This window comes from Stomoxys calcitrans, chromosome 2, assembly GCF_963082655.1.
Source record: "Stomoxys calcitrans chromosome 2, idStoCalc2.1, whole genome shotgun sequence".
Taxonomy (NCBI): Eukaryota; Metazoa; Arthropoda; class Insecta; order Diptera; family Muscidae; genus Stomoxys; species Stomoxys calcitrans.
The window spans coordinates 72,061,033-72,084,851 of record NC_081553.1 but is presented as its reverse complement, the minus strand read 5'-3'; the positions used below and the strand labels follow the sequence as shown (position 1 = coordinate 72,084,851).

Below are 23,819 nucleotides of genomic sequence, written 5' to 3'. Positions count from 1 at the left end.
ACGGACGGACAGATGGACGGATGGACAGATGGACGGGCGGACAGATGGACGGACGGACAGATGGACGGGCGGACAGATGGACGGACGGACAGATATTTCGAGGTGTTACCACCAATGGTGGTGGATATTAATTTTTTTATACCCACCACCACCTAACCTAGTCCTACCATTTGTAACACAACAAAATGTTGATCTGACATCCCACAAAGTATATGCTAATTGTCTGTGGAAATCATGATAGCCGTCGAACGAATAAAGATATTCGCTTGAAATACTGCACAGATACTTATTATAGATGTTGGCCGTTGGGCATTGCAAATGGTACATATCGATTCAGATTTAAATATTGCTCCCATATACAATGATCCTACGACTTGACGTTGTGAGTCCTTAGCAAGTAGTTGCAATTATTACCCGATTTGCTTTAAACATACCATAAAGTGGATTTTCATGAATTCCAACAACCGTGGTAAGTATGGCAAAAATCGGTCTAAGACCTAATGCACTAAATATCCCATGAACATTCCATTTAGGAACAGGGGATACTTCTCTCATATCAATGAGTGCAGTACGATTATTGTTTAAGTTCAATGATAAGGGAACTCCTTTTTTATGCCACGTCCGAACGACGTAACGCTAGCGACACCTCTTGGTAGAGAAGATATAACATGGCAGGATATCTCACAAATGTAGTCAGCATTAGTATGGGGATAAACACTGCTGACAATTTTTTTGATGTTTGCGCCGGAAAACCTTATATAGCTTTCATAGAAAACGATATCCCGATTTGAGGTCTTGAGCCCCTGGAAACCGCAATTGTTGTCCGGTTTTGCTTGAATTATGCACTTAGTGTTCTGTTATGACTTTCATCATCCGTGGTAAATATTCTCCAAATCGCCCTATAATCTGATATAGCCCAAATACGAGCCGATCTATCGACCGAAGCTTATATTTGGCAGAAACGTTGTGTGTTAAGTACACGTGGGCCCTTCAATTATATTAATTTTTGTAAATTTTTAGTAGAACCCATGGTGATGGGTTCCCAAGATTCGGCCCGACCGAACTTTTCAATTTTTACTTGTTTTAATTTGAGTTAACTTTTAATTTGTCCTCTACTCTTCTAATAGCCACATCAAGTACATGTGTCGCCTTTAACATGGGTTGAAAATAAAAATAAATAATAATAAATCTCTTTAAATTCGCATCACTTGGCTCAAGTGTATGTACAAATTAAAGTTCTTCTTCTTCGTCTTTGCCTTCCACTTCCTCCTCATGTCAAGTTGTCATATAACAGCTGCTGTTTCCGTTTCATCTTTCATTTTTCCATTGAACCAAATGGTAAATGGGCCATAGTTTCTTTACCTTAAGGCCTGGCCTTTGGCCCATATCATAATCGATTATAAGACCAACGTTTGTGTTGGTAAAATGATTTGTTTTTTGTTGTTGCCCCCAGGAAAAAAAAGAAATGTTACACTAAAGTGATATATTGTTAGTATTTTGTTCTCGATGTGCTTGCGGTGGTTAGAGAGGTGGTGAAATGGTGCGACAAGGAGTGGGTAAGAGCAAAAGTGCTTGTGGACACTTGACGCCACAGCAAAAGAAAAAAATAAACTCTCCAAAAACTTCCTCGTCTTTGTTAAGTGAATGGGAGCGAAAAATTGAACAAAATTGATTTATGTTGTTGAGCACACTTGCCCACAGAGCCACTACTTTGAGGAGGCATCGATGAAACAACGTTAACCTCTCGGTCGGCTGTAACGCTTTTATTTTTAATTAAATCACTTTGGTTTCGTGTTGAAGCAAAAACAAAACAAGTGGACTACAAAATATTGTCCATTAAGTTACGGTTGACAGCTGACCATGGTATTGTGGCTTAATTAAATTACTATTTTTTTTATTTTAAGTCTATGGATGGATAATTGGGTTTTTAGGGGGCAGCGTAATGCTGTGAACAGAGGTTATGGTTTAATTACATTTTTTATTAGTAAATATAACATGGAACTAGGATACCCAATAAAAGGACAATATTTAAAAAATCATATTAGAAACACTTTAAAAATTTATGTATTTTAAATGCTATTACGTATTATATTGTAGACACAAAAAAGCAGTAAGGAAAGGCAAAAGTTGGGCGGTGCAGACTAATACCCTACACCTACCCTATAAGTACAAAGTGGGAGGTATATCTAATTGTGAACCAATTTTGATCGACTTGGCGTATGTTTTCAGATGGGTTATAAAACAAATTTCGAGCAAAGCAAATATGTTCAAACTGTCTGTACGGTTGGCAAATGACTACATTCTTGCAAATTACCCAAAATCTGACGGACATATATATGGGAGCTACATCTAAATCGGAACCGATTTCCATAAAATTCACCAGTAATATTGAGAATGAAGAGAAAATCTTTCCTGCTAAATTTCCAGGGAATCGGTCAAAAAATTACCATTTTATTGCATTATTGCTGCAAATCGAAGCAATATATATAGAGAGCTACATCCAAATCCGAACTGATTTTTTTTCCAATTTCAATAGGCTTCGTCTCTAGGCCGAAAAACATGCCTGTACCAATTTGAAGGCGATCGGATAAAAATTGTGACCTGTAGTTTGTACACAAATTAACATAGACAGACAGACGAACAGACAGACGGACAGACAGACGAACAGACAGACGGACAGACAGACGGACAGACAGACGGCCAGACAGACGGACAGACAGACGGACAGACAGACTGATAGACAGACGGACAGACAGACGAACAGACAGACGGACAGACAGACTGATAAACAGACGGACAGACAGACTGATAAACAGACGGACAGACAGACAGGCGGACATAGCTAAGTCGAATCAGAAAGTAATTCTGAGTCTATCGGTATACTTATCGATGGGTCTTTCTCTCATCCTTCTGGGTGTTGCAAACAAATGCACTAAGTTATAACAGTAAAAGCGTGCTAAGTTCGACGGGGCCGAATCTTGGCTTATATGGGAGTTATATCAGGTTTTAGACTGATTGGGACCGTACTTGGGTGTTGAAAGTCATAACGCAATACTTTGTGCAAATTTTAGCTAAATCGGACACAAATTGCGGCTTCCAGAGGCTAAAGATGCCAAATCGGGAGATCGGTTTATTTGGGAGCTATCCCAGGACAGACAGACGGACGGAAAGACAGACGGACAGACAGACGGACGGACAGGCAGACGGACAGACAGACAGACGGATAGACAGACAGACGGACAGACAGACAGACAGATGGACAGACAGGCAGACAGACGGATAGACAGACAGAAGGACAGACAGACAGACAGATGGACAGACAGGCAGACAGACGGACATAGCTAAATCGAATCAGAAAGTGATTCTGAGTCGATCGGTATACTTATCGATGGGTCTTTATCTCATCCTTCTGGGTGTTGCAAACAAACGCACTAAGTTATTGTATAACAGTAAAAGCGTGCAAAGTTCGACGGGGCCGAATCTTGGCATATATGGGAGCTATATCAGGTTTTAGACTGATTGGGACCGTACTGGGTACAGTTGTTGAAAGTCATAACAGAACACTTTGTGCAAATTTTAGCTAAATCGGACACAAATTGCGGCTTCCAGAGGCTAAAGATGCCAAATCGGGAGATCGGTTTATTTGGGTTATAGACCGATTTGAACCGTATTTGACACAGTTGTTGGAAGTCACAACAGAATACTTCATGCCAAATTTCAGCCAAATCAGACAAATATTGAGGCTTGTAAGGGCTCAAGAAGTCAAATTGGGAGATCGGTTTTTAAAGGAACTATATCAGATTTGGACTGTACTTAGCACAGTCGTTGAAAGCCACAAGAGAACACCACGTGCGAAATTTCAGCCATATCGGACTAAAATTGCGGCTTTCAAGGGCTCAAGAAGTCAAGTCGGGATATCGGTTTATGTGGGAGCTATACCAGGTTATATACCGAGTTGAACCGTACTTGACACAGTTATTGGAAGTCATAGCAGGATACTACGTGCCAAATTTCAGCCAAGTCGGACAAAAATTACGGCTTGTAAGGTCTTAAGAAGTTAAATCGGGAGATCGGTTTATATGGGAGCTATACCAGGTTATAGACAGTTGTTGGAAGTCACAACAGAATACTACGTGCCAAATTTCAGCCAAATTGAACAAACATTTTTAGGTAAATCAGGCAAAAACTGCCGCTTCCAGGGGCTCAAGAAATTAAATCTGAACCGATTTGGCCCATTTGCAATCCCCAACGACCTACATCAATAGTATCTGTGCAAAATTTCTAGCTGCTACCTTTACGCGTTCAACCGCTGTCGTAGTTCCTACAGACTGATGGACGGACGGACATGGCTAGCTGGACCTAGAATATCGAGATGATCAGTATTTCGAGGTTTTACAAACTGAATGACTAGATTGGTAAACATCCATCCTTTGATGGTGCGTATAAAAAAACAAATGAAGACGTGTTAAGTTCGGCCGAGCCGAACATTGGATACCCTCCACCATGCGTATGTAAATCATCGCCCTTTTTAGGGGATTAGGACCCCAAATTCGAAGATCGGTCTATAAGGCAGCTGTATCTAAAAAAAGCCTGATCTGGATCATGTTCAGGTCGGATAAGAGGACGTTTAAAACACCTCACTGATTCAAATTTCAGCGAAATCGGCTAATAATGCATCTTTTATGGATTTCAGACCCTTAATCGACAGATCAGTCTATATGGAAACTATATCGCAATATGCTCCGATTTGGCCCGTTCAATAACTTGACCTGGGTGCAGCAAAAATTTCCGCTCAATATCTTAATTTTTATACCCACCACCGTTTGCAACCCATCGAAATATCCATTTCCGACTCTATAAAGTATATGATATTCTTGAACTTGATCATTAACGCTAAATTTCCTAATATTCATTTTATTTACTTTCATGCATATCTTCGAACTATGTCACTTTAATTATATTGATTGGGAAACTATTAGGATTTCAAATTTCCAAATCTAAGCTATCCAACTACAAACTATCCTTAATTGTAGTACAACCGCAATCAAAGACACACTCACCCTCATTCAATGTGTCCTTGCATTATGCATCATTAATGAACTTAGAATAGGTTTTGGTGATTGTGGCTGGGGATACAGACGTGGGTGTGCTATTTGGTAAGGCGTCCATAACAAATCACGCTATTGACACCTCATTAACAACACTATGTCAGCACTACTCGTACCATTTAAAATGAGGACTTTTCAACCAAAGCACTAACAGCCCACTCTCGTTCAACAGCAACAGAAAAGCTGTCACACATAAATAATCAAATTACGCAAAAATGCATTTCGGATATATCAACACTATCTATTCTACCTGTTTGGATAACAGAGAGGGTCGATATAAAAATTTTTAGGTAGTTTTGTCAATGAACACTTTAAATTATTTAGAAGAGAAAAAATATATAATAAATATTAAAATAAAGAAAAAATAATTTAAATAAATATCTATTACATAAAAACATGTAAGAGGCGTACTAAGTTCTCTTTGGCCGATTCTTGTATACTCTCCACCATGGATCGCATTTGCCAAGTTCTTTGGACTGCAACTATAAAAGGATAATAACAAGAAATCCACAATGATTTTTTATATACTTGCCTAAGAATTACGCCATTGAGAGGCTCAAGAATTATGTTCGGACGATCGGTTTATATGGGAGCTATATAAGGTTTTGAACTGAATGAAACCATGCTCGCTACATATGTTGAAGGTCACAGGAGAAGTCCTCGGGCAAAATTCGAGCCAAATTGGATATGAATTATGCCCTCTAGTGGCTCATGAAGTATATTCGGGAGATTGATTTATATGGGAGCTATACCAGGGTTTGGGCCAAATTGAAACATATTCGGTACATCTGTTGGAGGTTATAGGTACAGTCATCGTTCAATATTTCACCCAAATCGGATATGAATTGCGTCCTCTATAGGCTCAAAAAGTATTGAGTTGCCCAAAAAGTAATTGCGGATTTTTTAAAAGAAAGTAAATGCATTTTTAATAAAATTTAGAATGAAATTTAATCAAATATACTTTTTTACACTTTTTTTCTAAAGCAAGCCAAAAATAACAGCTGATAACTGACAGAAGAAAGAATGCAATTACAGAGTCACAAGCTGTGAAAAAATTTGTTAACGCCGTCTATATGAAAAATCCGCAATTACTTTTTGGGCAACCCAATATTTTCGGGAGATCAGTTTCTATGCAATTGAAACCATACTTGGACATTTTTTGGTGGTCCCGACACGGGATAGCTGTGAGCACCACACAGTCTGGAACATTGAGGTCCAATCTGTGTGGTGTTCATTGCTATCAGGAGAGAAGCTTAGCTGCGAGCTACCGGGTGCGTAAACAGGTAGTGGGTAGTGGAATGCTCCATAGGGAGTAGCTGCAACGACCGACCGTGGACAATCAGCGGTATCGAGTGTAAAGTCTCATTGAGAGGCCGAGCGGCACCGGCTCTTGCAGAAATACTGAGCGCCCCAGATGCTCGATATGACAAGGCGAGTTATTGGCGCTTTTAAATAACCAATGGGCACCTTGTTCCCGCGGCAATAGGTTCTTTGAACCGAAACGAGCTTGCTATGATGACTATAATGCTCGATATGACAAGGCGAGTTATTGGCGCCTTTAAATAACCAATTGTGATGAGGATCGCCACCACCACATGAAAATGTGGCTACAACAACGTCCATTGGAGGTCATAGGCAAAGTCATCGTGCAGTTTTTCAGCCAAATCGGCTAAGGATTGCGTTCTTTATGGGCTCAAGAAGTATATTCGGGAGATTGGCTTCTATGGAAGCAATTTTAGCCAAGTCGGTCAAAAATTTCGCCTGGTAAGGATTCAAAAATTCAAATCGGAAGATCGGTTTATATGGGATCTATATCGTGTTATGGACCGATGCGGGCCGTACTAAGCACAGTTATCGAAAGTCTTAACAGAACACTACATGCCAAATTTCAGCCTAAACGGGCAAAAATTGCGGCTTGTAAGGGCTCAAAAAGTCAAATCGGGAGATCGGTTTATATGGGAGCTATATCAGGTTTGGACCGTACTTGGCACAAGTGTTGCAAGTCATAATAGAACACTACGTGCAAAATATCAGCCATATTGCAGCTTTCAGGGGCTTAAGAAGTCAAATCGGAAGATCGGTTTATATGGGACCTATATTTAAATCTAAACCGACATGGCCCATTTTCAATCCCCAATGACCTACATCAATATAAAGTATCTGTGCCGAATTTCAAGCGGCTAGCGTTATGCGTTCGACCGTTATCGTGATTTCGACAGACGGACGGATGGACATGACTAGATCGACTCCAAACGTCGAGGCGATCAAGAATATATATACTTTATGGGGTCTTATACGATATTTTGAGGTGTAACAAACGGAATGACTAGATAGACTATACCCACATCCTATGGTGGTGGGTATGAAAAGAAAATTGTATGCTAGGAATTCCTTGCTACTTACCAAATCCTTAATTGTTTTCCATATCACTCCCCTTAGTTGGTTCATGCCTGCCATTGTGTTCCCACCTAAATACCGGTCTTTGATCATCTTCCCCACATTCTATCACTGGCCGCACCGATTTTGCATAAGTGAGCTCGTAGTCCTATGTGTCCCATTATGATACCAAAAGCTATACTGAACTGCTACTTACTTCCTATCATTAATAGCGTCGCCTTCTAACGATCCGGAACACCCCATAGGATTGTCGCCGTCCTACCGACTGTTTCGCTGTTCCACAGTGGTACATGCCCACGTCGTTCGTTCGTCCCCCACGCCCTTAAATGAGATTGCGTCGAACCGAAAAGCCTCGTTTAACCAAGATTATTGTCGGCAGTCCTCTGCCTTTCGCCGCCAAATCTTCTGCCTTTCATTCCCCCTAACTCCGTCATGGCCCGGCACCCAAACGATGGGGATTGTGCCATCCTCAGAGAAGGCGTTAATCTCCTACTTAAACTCCAAGACTGTTCCTGATCTAACCGTTCTGGTTGTTATTGCCCTTATGGCCGTAAAGACGTTCACACTCGATGTCCTCACGTTGGCACCACACCACCTCTCGCACTGCGTGATCGTCCGGATCTCCGCCTGCAGCTTATGGTCAGGCAGTCTAAAATAGATCTCGTTCCCTGGGTTCTCAATGTAGACCCACAGGCCCACTCTGTCCTCCAGCTTTGAACCATCCGATTATTATGATCTTCCATATGGCAATACAAGGGTTCCGTCAATCTAAGATTGTGCCGGTGGCAGCAGTGCCACAGGCAGCAGTGTCGCTGGCATCAGTGCCACCGGCAGCAATGCCTCGCACTCGTCCTCAAGTGTCGTCTCAGGTATCCGATCGGAAACCTCTGCCCTTCCTTCCAGGTTTCCTATCGTTGCCTAGATTTTACAGCGATGGTATAGGCTGCTCCCATCTTCTATTCATTCTCCCATCGCCTTAAGTATCATAGCCGCAGTGGCTACCTCACACTCAATCTGTATATCAATGGATCGGATATCAAGAATAGTCTCCAATGCCCTATTCGGCGTGGTCCTCATCGCTCAGACAACATGTTCTCTGAACCTGTTGTATGGTCCTTATGTTGCACTTTTTCTTCATAGCAGTCCACCAAACTACTGAGGCGTATGTTAATATTGGTCTAATCACTCTTCTGTAGAGGCAGTGGACTATCCTTGGGTTCATAATAACTCACAAATTAGGAGGGGATAATAACCGTTGAAAAATTTGTTTTTGATGTTCTCGTCAGGTTTGGAACCCAGGCGTTCAACGTCATGCACTACGGTGGCTCTATCATACTTGGCACGGTTGTTGAAAGTCGTAACAAAATATAAATCGTTAGACCGGTTTATATGGGAGCTATATCAGATTATAGACCGATTTTGACTATACCTATCAAGGATGTTGAAGGGCATGAAAAACCCTAATGCTATATTTTAGCCAAATCTATTAATAATTGTGACTTTTAGGTATTCTCACAGTCAATTCAAGTCAAAGGAAGACTTAATCTACAAAACTTATAACTCCAACCTCATACCTTTCAATTGCTTTATTTACACCATGTTATCTTTTACGCCTAGAAATACAAAATGGAGATGGTGGCAATATAATCAATCTAATGACATTAGCAACAACAACAACAGAAACACCTCAGAGTATCGACATGAAAGTGATGCGAACATAATGAGATAGGAGGACACAAAAACCAACGAAGCATGAAGAGGTAACAGTAACACCTACAAATTAGTCTGATGATATGACAGGCAAAGAGAGGACATAACAGATGACCTTTAATTACCACACAAATGGTTGAACAAGGGTTTATGGCCATTTGGACATGCAAGAGTTCTCCAGGGTTGATCATATATCACCCACGAATCTACTTAAGCCACAAACGTACAACGAACAATGGCCAGTGACCAAAACCAAATGCATTCTCATACAAATTCCAATAAAGTGGCCGAATCTCATGCAAAGGATGTATGTGATGTGTGGGTGTTTGGCTTTGTGTGGGTGTTTGTTTGCTGGTATAGTAATGTTGCGAGTATTTTGTTCCTATTTTATGCTCATTTGCAGGCTAATGAATGCCTATTGTATGCTATGGGCTTAAGTTTTAAGGAAAAAACATTCACACGCACCCACCCACACATGAGTTGTGAGTTTATGTTTGTATTAAATGGCTTTTTAATAATTAACTCGAACACATGCAGGCATTCACTACCACGCATGTTGTGGTTTTTAAAGCCTTTCTTGTTTCCTTGCCTCAAGAGCATGGGTGTGCGTGTGACTTCCTTTGAGTATGTGTGCTGAGTCTATGCTGTTGACTGTTAATCTCTGAAAAGGCTAATCAGCCTTAAATTTGCATAAGGCAAATTGATGCTATTACATAAAGCCTCCCATCTGCATTGGCCGTAGTTCACAAGTGCCCCATCGCACTTTGTGTGATGTGGATAAAGTACTTCTCATACAACTTCTGCAAATTCTGAGTTCTGGCTAAAACTCCCAAAGGGGGAATAGAGATGATGTTGCAAATTCGTAAAAAATATTGCCCCTTTGCCCTGCTTTACATATGAAAAGGGTTGTAAGCAGAAGCCTTAAAATAATTTCGTAAGACCTTGCTTCTGGAAAGGGAAAAGAAGGTGGCTTAATACCCCTATAGTGACTAGAACATGAGGTCTAAGTGATTTTTAAGATTTTTCAGCCCTGCTTATTATTTTGTCATAATGAAATTCCATTTCACCATTTACAGTTCCTTTGTGATAACCCTTTCTTCACTCCCTACTGTCAAGCGGATGATAAATTGCTTGAACAGCTACAACTACCATTGACATAAAGTGCACACAGAGGAACATTCGTTTGCGATGCCATTGTGGTTTTGTGGCCATAGCAGTGACATAAAATACGAATGGTATGGTGAGTTGGCGATTCAGCATCACCACTCGTCTACGAATGATGTTGACAATGACGTGTGATGTCTTTGTGGTTGACACTCACTTGAATCCATGTCCAATGGCTTACAGAGAGCCTTTCTTTCTTTCGGTGGGTGCTTTCAATGATTGACAGATAACTCATCATTGTGAAGGGAGGCATCAAATGAGAGTGAGAGAGAGAAAGTGACAAAGTGTTAAGAATATTGTGAGACCATTTATTTACATCATGGCCACACGCACTGTGTCATAAAAAATGTCATCCCTTAATGGGACAGACAAATGGAGGAAGCTAGGAAACTACAAATCAATCATAAACTAAGGGTCATTTTGTTAGAACATAGGCAGAAACATTTATCATCACTGAATCAATGTTCTTAGTTTAAACTGTGACTGTCAAGTTTTGTAATTTATGGAAATAACTCTATTCAAAGAAGCCCAAATTATATTCCCAAGGCAGATATGAAAGCACATTGATTTTTTTTTTTTTTTGTGAGGCGATTGTCGCGATGAGCTATCAGAAATTGCTTGAACACCAACCCAAGGAAGACGAAGCTGGTGCTCTTCACGCTTAGATACAAGATGCAGGAGGATGTTCGGTAGGAAGTCGGGGGTAACCCCCAAAATGATTTATCGGATGTATACGGCCATCGTGAAATCAGTACTAACCTATGGAGCACTGTATGTATGGTGGAAGGCCGTGGAGAAAAGGACTCGAAAAGGCCCGGAGACTGGCCTGCGTCAGGCTCACAGGGGCACTGAGATCCGCAACGCAGGCAGGTCTGGAAGCTATACCGGATATGCAGCCCATCGGGGCCTTTATTGGAACCTGCGCCGCCAAGGTCGCGCTTAGGCTGAGGGAGTTGGACATGCTGAAGAACGACAATTGCGGTCACAGTTCGATTCTAGATGTTAAGGATGCCGAGAGCAGACTGAGGATGATCACGGACTACCTGGCAACAGTACCGACTGGGATAAGAACTATCTGGATTCATTTTCTTGGGAGGGATGAATGGAAAGCGAATGCTGTGCATTAAGGCTGAGGGAGCTGCGCATGCTGAAGGACGACAAATGCGGTCACAGTTCGATTCTGGATCTTAAGGATGCGGAGAGTAGACTGAGGATGATCTCCAACTACCTGGCAACAGTACCGACTGGGATAAGAGCTACCTGGATTCGTTTTCCTAGGAGGGATGAATGGAAGGCGAATGCTGTGCATTTAGGCTGAGGGAGATGCGCATGCTGAAGGACGAAAAGTGCGGCCACAGTTCGATTCTGGAAGGTATGGATACGGAGGGTAGTCTGAGGATGATCTCCGACTACCTGGTAGCAGTACCGACTGGGATAAGAGCTATCTGGATACGTTTTCCTGGGAGGAATGAATGGAAGGCGAATTCTGTACGTTTAGGCTGAAGGAGCTGCGAAAGCTGAAGGACGACAAACGCGGTCACATTTCGATTCCGAATGTTATGGATGGGGAGGGTAAGCTGAGGAGGATTTTCGACTACCTGCAGCTGTACCAACTGGGATAAGAGCTTTCAAGATTCGTTTTCCTGGGAGGGTAGAATGCAAGGTGAATGCTGTGTTTGAGGAGGATGAGGAGGATGAGACCTCGATCTTCATCGATGGTTCCAAGATGGAGTCAGGACTGGATTGGGTATTTACTTCGACGCACTCAATATCGGTATGTCTCTGAGACTGCCTGACGAATGTACGATTTTTCAGGCAGAGGTCTGTATCATTACAGTAGCCCCAAAAGAAGTTCAGGCAAGGGATTTACCGGCCTCAAAACTGAAGATTTATCAGAACAGTATGGTGGCGCTCAAGGCCTTGGGGTCGGGGACGATGAGTTTGAGGCATATTGTTTGGAGTCCCTGGATAGGCTCCCCGTCCACGATGTGACATGAGGGAATTCTTCTACGGTGTTCAGTAGCACTACAAATGGCACGTACATGAGAGAATTCCAGGAAATGAGGGAATGGACGAATACGACAGAATTGGTTCGCCTGCGCCTGGCCAACCAGCCACCGGTTTTGCCTACGTGCCATTTGTAGTGCTACTGAACACAATAGAAGAACAGTAGTAGAAGGAATGGCCAGAGCGGTGTCAGTGGCGAGATGGGACTCGGCGGATGGTTGTCGGACCGCTAGGGTACTCTGGCCTGTCATTTGCCGAAGGAGGACGAGGGAGTTGCTGGCGTTCGATGAGTACCTTAACAGGGTGATGTTGTTGTTGTTTTTGTATCTACATTTTCATGTGGAGGTGGCGATCCTCGTCAAGCTCCTGTAGACGAGCAAGCTCGTTCCTGTCCAAAGGACGGATCGCCGCGGGAACAGGATGGCCATTGACTATTTAAAGGCGCCAATAACCCTCCTTATCATATCGAGCATCATAGGCACTCAGTATTTGTGCCAGAGCCGGTGCCGCCCGGCCACTCACTGAGACTCTACTCTCAATACCGCTGATTGTCCTCTACTGCCATTGCAGCTACTCCGTATGGAGCATTCCACTATCCGTAAGCTGTGGACGCGCTCGATAGCTTGCAGCTAAGCTTCTCGTGACAGCAATCAACACCCCACAGATCGAATCTGTTCCAGAATGTACGGTGTTCACAGCTATCCCATGCCGAGTGATAACCGGATACTGTGCCATAGGCCGCATGGCGGTGCGCATGGGAATACCGCATAATGACTTCTGCAAGAGTTGCTTCGATCAGGATGAGGAGGAGACTATCGAGCGCTTGCCATGTTCATGTCTGGATCTGCAGGGACGCAGGTTCTCTTTTTCTTTCTTTCTGGGGAGCTGATTCTTTTGCGATCTGGTTGAACTTGCAAAGATACTTCTGGGAGGTCTCCTGAGATTTGTTGACGGGCCGGAATGGTTCCCACGGAAGGTGCCATAAGCTCCGGCTAAGGTACATCTGTGCTTGCGTGGGGTTGGGATTTCATTCTTGTATAACCTCCAAATGTAGTCCAAGGTCTCACTTCTTTTTCTCTTTCATTTCGTTCTATGGTATCACAATGGGCCAAACCTATTGTAGTACCTCACAAATTCTCAAATTACACAGCCTGTGTAGACTGCTTCAGTTTATTAAGTTTTCCTAAAACAATTCCCCAATTTTCCTGGATTCAAAGTTAAAAAAAAAACTGTTTTCTTTTGAAAACCACATTCTTTTTGTTTTTGCTACACAAGCCAAGTGATGCTGGTTGTTGTTATTTTATAAGTTTTCACAGTAATCGTTACATCAGTTAGTCAGTTTAGAGTATTCATATGCATCGTACAATGAAAGTTAAAAAAAGTTGAGAGCAAATAATGGCAGGTACTTTGTTTTATATGACTGACATGGCAGGCATATGGGATATAGGGTATATCATATTGCCGTTGCTCAACCATGCGGCATAACAATATGTCATAAACACTGATGAGATTTTGACGTAAATGAGCTCATTTATTAAACAAAATAGGGGATGGGGAAAAACAATTTTAAACAAGACAAATTCTCAAAACTGACGAATATAAATAATTTACTAAATAAAATAAAATTGCAGCTTATATAAAAAGCAGTTGGACTTTAAAGATTTAATTTTTTTTAAATAAAAGAGTGAAGGCTTTTATTTCGGCAACTCTGTCAGAAGCTTTCATACATACGAAAAATTAGATCCTATGCCCATACCCAAAAGAGTCAGCCACTCCGCCAAGAAGGCTGCACATGCACCCTACTATTCACAATGTCCACCCACGTTAAGCAGTCAGTCTGCAAGTCGGATATAGCCCCGTCGAAGACGCTGGTATACCTGGCCGCTAGCTTCCGAAGCTGATCAAGTTGTAACATTATGAATCGAGTCCTATTGGCTGACTCCCTGACCCATAAGCCAATTAGCTAAATCCCCAGCAACACTTCATAGAACCTGGTCGTATAAATACCCATAGTCCCACTTGTAAAACTAAAAGCCAATGTATTCAACCTATACAGGTCGCGCACATGATAGCGTAATCTGTCATCTACCGTGTAGGTGAGAACTGCTCGCACCAACGCCCAGTATAGCAGGCGCATCAATCTACGTTGCAAGCCTCATATGCTATCAACTCGCCTTTGGCAGGGACAGAGAGCCACAAAATCCTTTCTTACCCTAGATTCCCAATTCAAATCTGTCCCCTGCAGTCTTGTTAATCTGAAATCAGGCACCTTTCTCTAACACCAACTCAGTCTTTTTGCCACTCTCCTCTTTACCACAACCAGTAACCCAAGAAGCCCAGTAGACCCCGGAAAAAGTGTCCACAAACATACGTAGGTTATGCAAGAAATTCCAGGTGGAAAGAATAATCAGGTCTACATCATAAACGGACAACTTCACCCCTAGCGTCTCAAATCACCACAAAACCCCAATCACTCTCAAATTGCGCTTTGGCACAATAAGCCCATCCTGTGGCGTGTAGTGGAAGAGCCGAAACGCCGCCAATGCTACTATCGCTCAGTGGGCCAAACGGCAAAAAAATTTTAAATAAATCTACAAATTTTTATCTGTTGATCTTGGCGGTTCTAGGCATTTATAGAGCCGGACATAGCCTTTCAGGGAAGAGCTGCTCCAGGTCCATATATATACAGGGTGTCAAAGTTGACCGCTATTCACTTTTCCAACTTTCTGGGGGCCATAACTTTGATCTACGGCATGACTTAGACCTCCAAAGAAAGAGCATGACGAGATCTAAAACCTATCGGGATAATACGAGGGTTGCCTTTTATATTTCGGCATTAGAGAACAAAAACAAATATTAATCATCGAAAATCGATTTATTGTTTTTCCAAATATTCCCCATTAAGATCTATACAATTTTGCATGCGTTTGAACCAATTGTCGAAGCATTTTTGCCACTCTGATTGAGGTATCTCCAAAACATGCATTCTGAACGCATCAACCGCTACTTCAGGTGTCGAAAAACGTTGACCTCTCATTTTATTTTTTACATACGGGAATAAAAAGCAAGTCATTCAGTGCCAAGTCAGGACTATACTGCGGATGACTCATCAAATCGATGTTTTGAGTGCTCAACAATTCAGTTGTTCGAGCCGATGTGTGAGAGCTCGCATTGTCGTGGCGAAGAGTGATCCATCTTCGGCGGTTGGGTTTCTTGATTTCTTGTAGACAACTGGCAAACAAATGGTTTTATACCACTCAGAATTGACTTTTCTGCGTGTTCTTCCAGTGGTACGATTGCGACATGTCCAGTTTTTGCGAAAAAAACAGGCAATCAATTGCTTGGAAGTGCTTCGTGTGCTAGCAACTTTTGTTGGGTTTGGCTCATCTTAAAACGCCCATACAATCGACTGCTGTTTAATTTCGGATTCATGCGCGTAAATCCACGATTCATCACCTATCACGATGCCATAGACTTGTTTCGCGATCGTCTTTTTGGAGCATTTCTTTCGACCAATCGTCACGAGCCCGTTTTGAACGGTGGACAAATTGTGTGGGAACCAACGCGAAAATTTTTTTTTTGATGGTCAAATGTTCGTGCAATATTGAATGCATGCTGGTCCCACTAATACCTAAGTTTATCTCAATCTCACGATGGGTCATATGACGATCTTGCAATATCAGTTGGCGCACAGCATCAACTACGACCTCGATTGAATTCACCCTACCATCGATGAACACTGGTCCTTGAAGAACTTCATCGCCAAAAATTTAATTTATTTAGTTCATCGATGCACCGTTGCATCGACATTAATCTTTAAAGTTACTGTAAACAACACAAATAGCGCTCGTATGTCAAAAGCGTTCTTAGTACGCATAACGTTAAAAATGTCAAGCTTTACGTGGAGGATAATACTCTACACCTACACTATAGGTACAAAGTGGGAGCTATACTAATTCCAAACCAATTTTGATGGACCTCGGCGGATGTCTTCGGATGGGTTAATAAACAATCAAATTTCGAACAAACATGTTCAAACAATTGCAAATTAGCCAAAATCTGACGAAGCTACATCTAAATCTTCGCCGATTTTGATTAAAGTTCTTAGATATTGTGGTAGGCATCGAGGAAAGAGGTGTGCACAATATTGGCAATATTTGAAAATCGGGCGAAATTCATATATGGCAGCTATCTATAAATCTGAACTGATTTCTATGAACTTCACCAGTAATATCGAGAGTCATAAAAAAATCCTTTCTACCAAATTTCGAGAGAATCGGTTAACAAATGACCATTTTACTGAAAATCGGACAAACATATATATGGAAGCTATATCTTAATCTGAACCGATTTTTTACAATTTAGGCTTCGTCTCTAGGCCGAAAAATATGCCTGTACCAAATTTGAAGACGATCGGATGAAAACTGCGACCTGTAGTTTGTACACAAATTAACATGGACAGATGGACAGACAGACGGGCATGGTTAAATCGAATTAGAAAGTGATTCTGAGTCTATAGGTATACTTATTAAAGGGTCTACCTCTCCTTCTGGGTGTTACAAACAAATGCACAAAGTTATAATAGCCTGTACCACAGAAAAAATTTTCAGCGGTGGTTTTCCCCTCCCAATGCTGGCATCATTTGTGAGGTACTGTGCCATGTAAAACTTCTCTCCAAAGAGATGTCGCACTGCGGCACGCCGTTCGAAGTCGGCTATAAAAAGGAGGCCCCTTATCATTGAGCTTAAACTTGAATCGGACTGCACTCATTGATATGTGAAAAGTTTGCCCCTTTTCCTTAGTGGAATGTTCATGGGCAATTTTTACCGCAGTAGTTGTTTAGGTTATAAAAATGTTTATTGGGTTGTAGCAAATTAAGCTCTATTTTAATACCTATTTTAGCTCTATTTTAATACCTTCCACCATAGGATGGGAGTATACTAATTTCGTCATTCTGTTTTTAACTACTCGAAATATTCGTCTGAGTCCCCACAAAGTATATATATTCTTGATCGTAGTGCCATTTTCTTTCGATCTAGCCATGTCCGTCCGTCTGTCTGCCTGTCCGACTGTCTGTCGAAAGCACTAACTTTAGAAGGAGTAAAGCTACCCGCTTGAAATTTTGCACAAATACTTCTTATTACTGTAGGTCGGTTGGGATTGTAAATGGGCCATATCGGTCCATGTTGTGATATAGCAGCCATATAAACCGATCTTGGGTCTTGTTTCTTAAGCCTCTAGAGGGCGCAATTCTTATCCGATTGGAATGAAATTTTGCACGACGTGTTTCGCAATGACTTCCAAATACTGTACTAAGTATGTTTTAAATCGGTCCATAACCTGATATAGCTGCCATATAAACCGATCATGGGTCTTGACTTCTTGAGCCTCTAGAGGGCGCAATTCTTATCCGCTAGGAATAAAATTTTGGACGACGTGTTCTGTTATGATGTCCAACAACTGTGCCATGTATGGTTCAAATCGGTTAATAACCTGATATATCTGTCATATAAACCGATCTGGGAACTTAGCTTCTAGAGGGCGCAATTCCTATCCGTTCTGGCTGAAATTTTGCACGACGTATTTCATTATGACTTTCAACAACGGTGCCAAATAAGGTTCAAATCGGTTTATAAACTGATATATCTGCTATATAAACCGATCTGGGATCTTGAGTTCTTAAGGTCGCAATTATTATCCAATTTGTCTGAAATTTTGTACGACGGATCCTCTCATGACCATCAACATACGTGTTTATTATGGTCTGAATCGGTCTATCTATCGACCTGATACAGCTCCCTTATATATCGATCTCTCTATTTTTCATTTTGAGCCCCCAAAGTGCGCAATTCTTATTCAAATTGATTGACATTTTACACAATCCCAACCTATAATTTAATTGTGGTTCGATCCGGACCATATCTTAATATCGCTCTAAAATCAGAGCAAATCTTTTCTTTTATCTTTTTCTTCCCTAAGAAGAGATGCCGGGAAAGGAACTCGACAAATGCATTCCATGTTGAAGGGTATATAAGATTCGGCCCGGCCGAACTTAGCACGTTTTTACTTGTTTTTACTGTGAAAAATATATTTTAAATTGAAATTGTTGAAATATTCCCTCTCAACAAAGTGTTTGCAATCAACATTCCATTTCCCATGGGATGTCAGCAGTTATCAATAAATTTTCATAATTTCAGCATTCACATTAAGCAAAGTCTTCGACAATCCTCTTATAAAGGATCAAAACAGAAAACACTTTCAATGCGATAATTGAAGGATTATAGAAACCAAACAGCAATCGAGAAGCCATCAGCGTAACACGCAACACGAATATTGAGTTGAAATTAATTAATCACATTCAAATAACATTTAATTGAAAATAACAAAAATCAACTCAAGCCAAGAGCCATAACACAAAAATTCTCAAAAAGATAACAAATAAGAACAACACCAAATTCCCAAAGGATTATTTAACAAGACTTTAGTAACAAAAGATTAAATTCATCCTACAGGCTACAAAGTGTCATAAAATTTTTGCCAAATTTATAGTCACCAAAGGCTATTAAGGCGTGCAAGTAGTAACAAATTGAACTTGGAGTAATTTTGTTGAGTTTCTTCACCGCCACTTTTATGAGTAATAGCGCCATGGTTGCCGTTGCCATTTGTTGTATTCTGGTGCTGCTGGCCGTCTTCATTGTCATCATCATAGTGGTGGGCCAGACAATGGGAGAGCCTAAGTGAGATAAACTCCAGCTGGGACCCGGTAATTTCCCAGATGGATAACAAAGGCCTACCGAATGTTAGTACATCTCGTTAAATACCTCCACCGTCAATACCACCATCATTACAACAACCGCCATTGATGGTCAAAGCACTCCCACACCCAAAGAGGCCCATAGAGCAGAACGCTTAACGTCAAGGAAAAAAGTGTAGATATAACATAAAAGCATCAAATTCAGACACCAGACATTTTGTAGAACTCATTTTGAAAAACACTTCTATGCTCCCAGAGAAATGTAATAATCAAAGTCACAACAACAATAACAACATAGAATCGCGCCAAATATTCAAAGGTTATCAATAAAAAAAATTTTTTTTAACAAAATAACATAACGACGAATTAAAATTCTCAACCCATCGTGTCAGTATCAAATTGGCTGTGATGTGTAATTCTTTTTTTTTGTGAAACAAACAACAACAACCACATGAAATCAACAAATAACAACAACAACAACCAAAAAAGCATAACATCAATTTAATTTAAAATATTCAAAAAAAAAATCCTTTAGATATCAATAAAATTAAATTTTTTTGTGGATTTAGCAAAAGTGATGACAAAAAAAATTTTAGAGAATGTTGTAAACATTTTTTTTTTTTTTTGAAAAAAAACAAAAGCCAACCAAAACAATAAGTGTTTAAATGAATTTTTACATACGTATTTTACATATAAATATATATTTATATATATATAGAGAGAAAGTGACATACAAATTTTAATCGAATTAATGTTTTATAAATGTGTGTTTTTATTTTTGGGTTAGTTAATAAGTGTTAACAAATTATTCGTATATACCGGCAAACAAAGAAGTTTATAATTATATATACATGTCAACCTACCATATATCAATAGACTACGAAGACAAGAAAACTAAAATATCCCTTAAAAAAAACTGCTATAATTGATGTTTTACCAGTGATTTAGTGAGAAATTTTGTATTGAAACTTCATCATATCCCAAAGAAGATCTTGTTACAAATGGCCAAAATATAGTTACCCAAAAACAAATTTAGCAAAATGGTTACAAAATTTTCAATTCCTTCAAATTTACTATACTTGGATATATAAAACCCTTAATATGAAGAAAAAAACATCAAAAATCCTCATCTGAAATATTTGAATTTATAAAACGATATGTCAACAAACACTGCTAAGCATACTGAAAATATTTAAAAAGTTCTATAGAAAAAATCTTCAAAAATGTTACAAGTGAAAATCAAGTTTCTGATTCTGAGTCATCGCCTGGGGATTAGAAAACGTCAAAGGAAAAAATATAGCAAAATTATATAAAACAAAAAATAAATCATTACAAAAAACAGCACTAAAACAACATTCAAGTCCGTATTTGAACAAAAGAAAAAATTCTTTAAAAGTAACCAAAAAAAATGTCGAAAGATATTGGCCTAAACTTTTTTATTATCAAAATTGTTTTTAAATGTGTTATTTACAAAATAACAAAATTTCGTGTTTATATGACTTAGAAAGAATTTTTTATGAATTATTGTTTAAAACATACGATTGTTCCAAATGGCTATTACAAATTAAACCCGAGGTAAGAAATAGTAAAATAATTAAAAAACATCAAAACTTAACCCGCTTTAACTTGTTATACCCGCCACCATATAATGGGGGTATACTAATTTCGTCATTCTGTTTGCAACTCCTCGAAATATTCGTCCAAGATCCCATAAAGTATATATATTCTTGATCGTCATGACATTTTAAGTCGATCTAGCCATATCCGTCTGTATGTCTGTGGAAAACACGCTAACTTTCGTTCATGTTTTAATATGGCTGATATATAAGCCGATCTTGGATCTTGACTTCTTGAACCTCTAGAGAACGCAGCTCCCATCCGATTTGTAATGACTTTAAATAACTGTGCTAAGTATGGTTCAAATTGGTTCTTAACCTCATATAGCTGCCATATAAACCTATCTGGGATCTTAAGTTCTTAAGCCTTTAGAGGGCGCAATTCTTAACCGATTTGGCTGAAATTTTTTACAGTGGCTTCTCCCATGTCCTTCAACAAACGTGTTCAATATGATCTGAATGGATCTATAGCCTAATAAAGCTCCCATATAAACAGATCTCTCGAATATGCTTCTTGAGCCCCTACAAGGCGCAATTCTTATCCGAACGGACTGAAATATTACCCGATAATCGTGCCAAATACGATCCAAATCGGTGTATAACCTGATATAGTTGCCGATATCCCGATTTTATTTGTTTAATCCCTGGAAGCGGCAATTTTTGTCCAATTTGGACATAGTATTTGTTGTTTCTTCCAACTATCGCGCCAAATACTCTCTAAATCGAACTATATTTGTATATAACTCTCATATAAATCTACCTCCCTATTAAAGTTCTTGAGCCCCCGGAACTGCAACTGTTAACTGATTTGCCTGAAAATTTGTCCCTAGTGCTTAATTATGACTATCAAATAACCGTGCCTTATACGGTCCTAATCGGTCTTTATCCTGATATATATTCTATATAAACCGATCTACTGATAAGTGACTTCCCTTGAAGTTTCAACTTTTGACTGATTAAACAGAAATTTGGTATGCGAAGTACACCTGTGCCAAGTTTGTATGTGAAAATTTTTAGCAGACTCCATGGTGGTGGGTTCTCAGGAATCGACCTGGCCAATCTTAGCACATTTTTATACCCACCACTATAGGATGCGATGTATACTCATCTAGTCTTTCTGTTTGCAACACCTCGAAATATTCGTCTAAGACCCCATAAAGTATATACATTCTTGATTGTCTCGACGGTCTAAATCTATCTAGCCATGTCCGTCCATCCCTCGGGTAAAACTAGTCCCCTAAAATTTTGCACAGATACTTAATATTGATGTAGGTCATTAGAGATTGCAAATGAGCCTTATCGGTTAAGATTTAGATATAGCTCCCATATAAAGCGAACTCCTGATTTGATTTCTTGAGCCCTTAGAAGCCGCAATTTTTTCAATTTCAAGCGTCTAGATCTATTTTTTTCGAAAGTTAGCGTGTTTTCGACAGACTGGCAGGGCTAAATCGACTTAAAATGTCAAGACTTTCAGGAATATATATACTTTGTTGGGTCTCAGATCAATATTGCGATGTGTTACAAACGCAATAATGAAATTATTATACCCCCCGTGATATGGTGAAGGGTATACAAATATGGTTATTGTGTTCTCAACTAAAAACAGAATTATTGTAAAACCATAACTGAAGTACTTTTGTTTTTTTTTTTTACTTTTCAAATAAGTAAGTCTCTGGCGCACCCTGTATATTCTTGATCGTCGTAAAATTCGAAGACGATTTAACGATGTCCGCGTGTCTGTCCGTCCGTCTGTTGTAATCACGCTACAGTCTTCAAAAATTGAGGTATTGAGCCGAAATTTAGTACAGATCCATATTTTTCTACACGGAGGTTTTTGAACGGGCCGAATCGGACTATATTCAAATACAGGCTCATATTGGACTTTACTCAGATATACCTTAAGCCTAAAAAAGCCATATTTATTCCAATAAGCGTCTTAAGTCCATAGAAAGTGGATTGATTGCCTGATTTCGCTAAAACCGTGTCTTGCATAATATTTTCCGGGACCTAAATTAAATATGATCCGTGCCAGCCCATATTTGGCTATAACTTTGGATATGGTAGTGGAGTTATAATAAAATACAAAATGCAAATATTGCCCATCAACATTCCACTAAGGAACAGGGGCAAACTTCTCACATATCACGAGTGCAGTCCGATTCAATTTTAAGCTCAATGATGAGGGCCCTCATTTTTATGGCCGAGTCCGAAAGGCGTGCAACAGTGCAAAAGAAATTCTTTCATTAGGAGGGGAAAACCACCGTTGAAATTTTTTTTTGATGGTCTTGTCAGGATTCGAACCCAGGCGTTCAGTGTCATAGGCGGACATTCTAACATCTACGCTACGGTGACCTCCACTGTCATATTATGCTGATATCAAAATCCATGCCGGTGACTATCAACCCGAAAATGTCCAAAGTGAGGGAAATCAGCAGAACTTAAGATACATCCAGTCGCTTAAAGACAATAGTGTTAACATTAAGAACTTCAATGGTAACTCATCGGCTTTCGCTGCCTTGTTATTCTTTAGCCGAGTAACTTCAAATGCAAATTTGGCCACGAGCCTTCCACTGGGGCAAACTTTTCACATATCATTGGGTGCTGTTTGATTCAAGTTTAAGCTCTATAATCAGGGGCCTCTTTTTTTATAGCCGAGCTCGAACGGCATGCCGGCATGCGTTCAGCATCATAGCCGGACATAAAATTGGATGATTAATACATCCATGGTGATGGGTATCCAACTTAACACGTTTTTATTTGTTATACCCTCATTCCGTTTGCAACACATCGAAATATCCATTTCCGACCCTATAAAGTATATATATTCTTGATCAGCGTAAAAATCCAAGACGATCTAGCCATGTCCGTCCGTCTGTCCGTTGTTGAAATCACGCAACAGTATTTAAAAATAGAGGTATTGTGCTGAAATTTTGCACAGAATCTTTTTTTGTCCATAAGCAGGTTATGTTCGAAGATGGGCTATATCGGACTTTAACTTGATATAGCCCCCATATAGACCGATATGCGGATTTAGGGTCTTAGGCCCATAAAAGACACATTTAT

At 40.1% G+C, this 23,819-nt stretch overlaps 2 protein-coding genes across 10 annotated transcripts in view; both read left to right on the top strand.

Annotated features, from left to right (window-relative positions):
- The window catches only part of LOC106089055 (uncharacterized), a 600,966-nt gene that overhangs the window by 428,143 nt on the left and 149,004 nt on the right, over positions 1-23,819 (top strand). The window lies entirely within an intron of this gene.
- On the top strand, positions 18,886-19,674 carry LOC106089057 (uncharacterized). The gene has a single exon (XM_059364139.1). It carries the CDS (start codon positions 19,017-19,019, stop codon positions 19,125-19,127), a length of 111 nt encoding a protein of 36 aa, XP_059220122.1. The 5' UTR covers positions 18,886-19,016; the 3' UTR covers positions 19,128-19,674.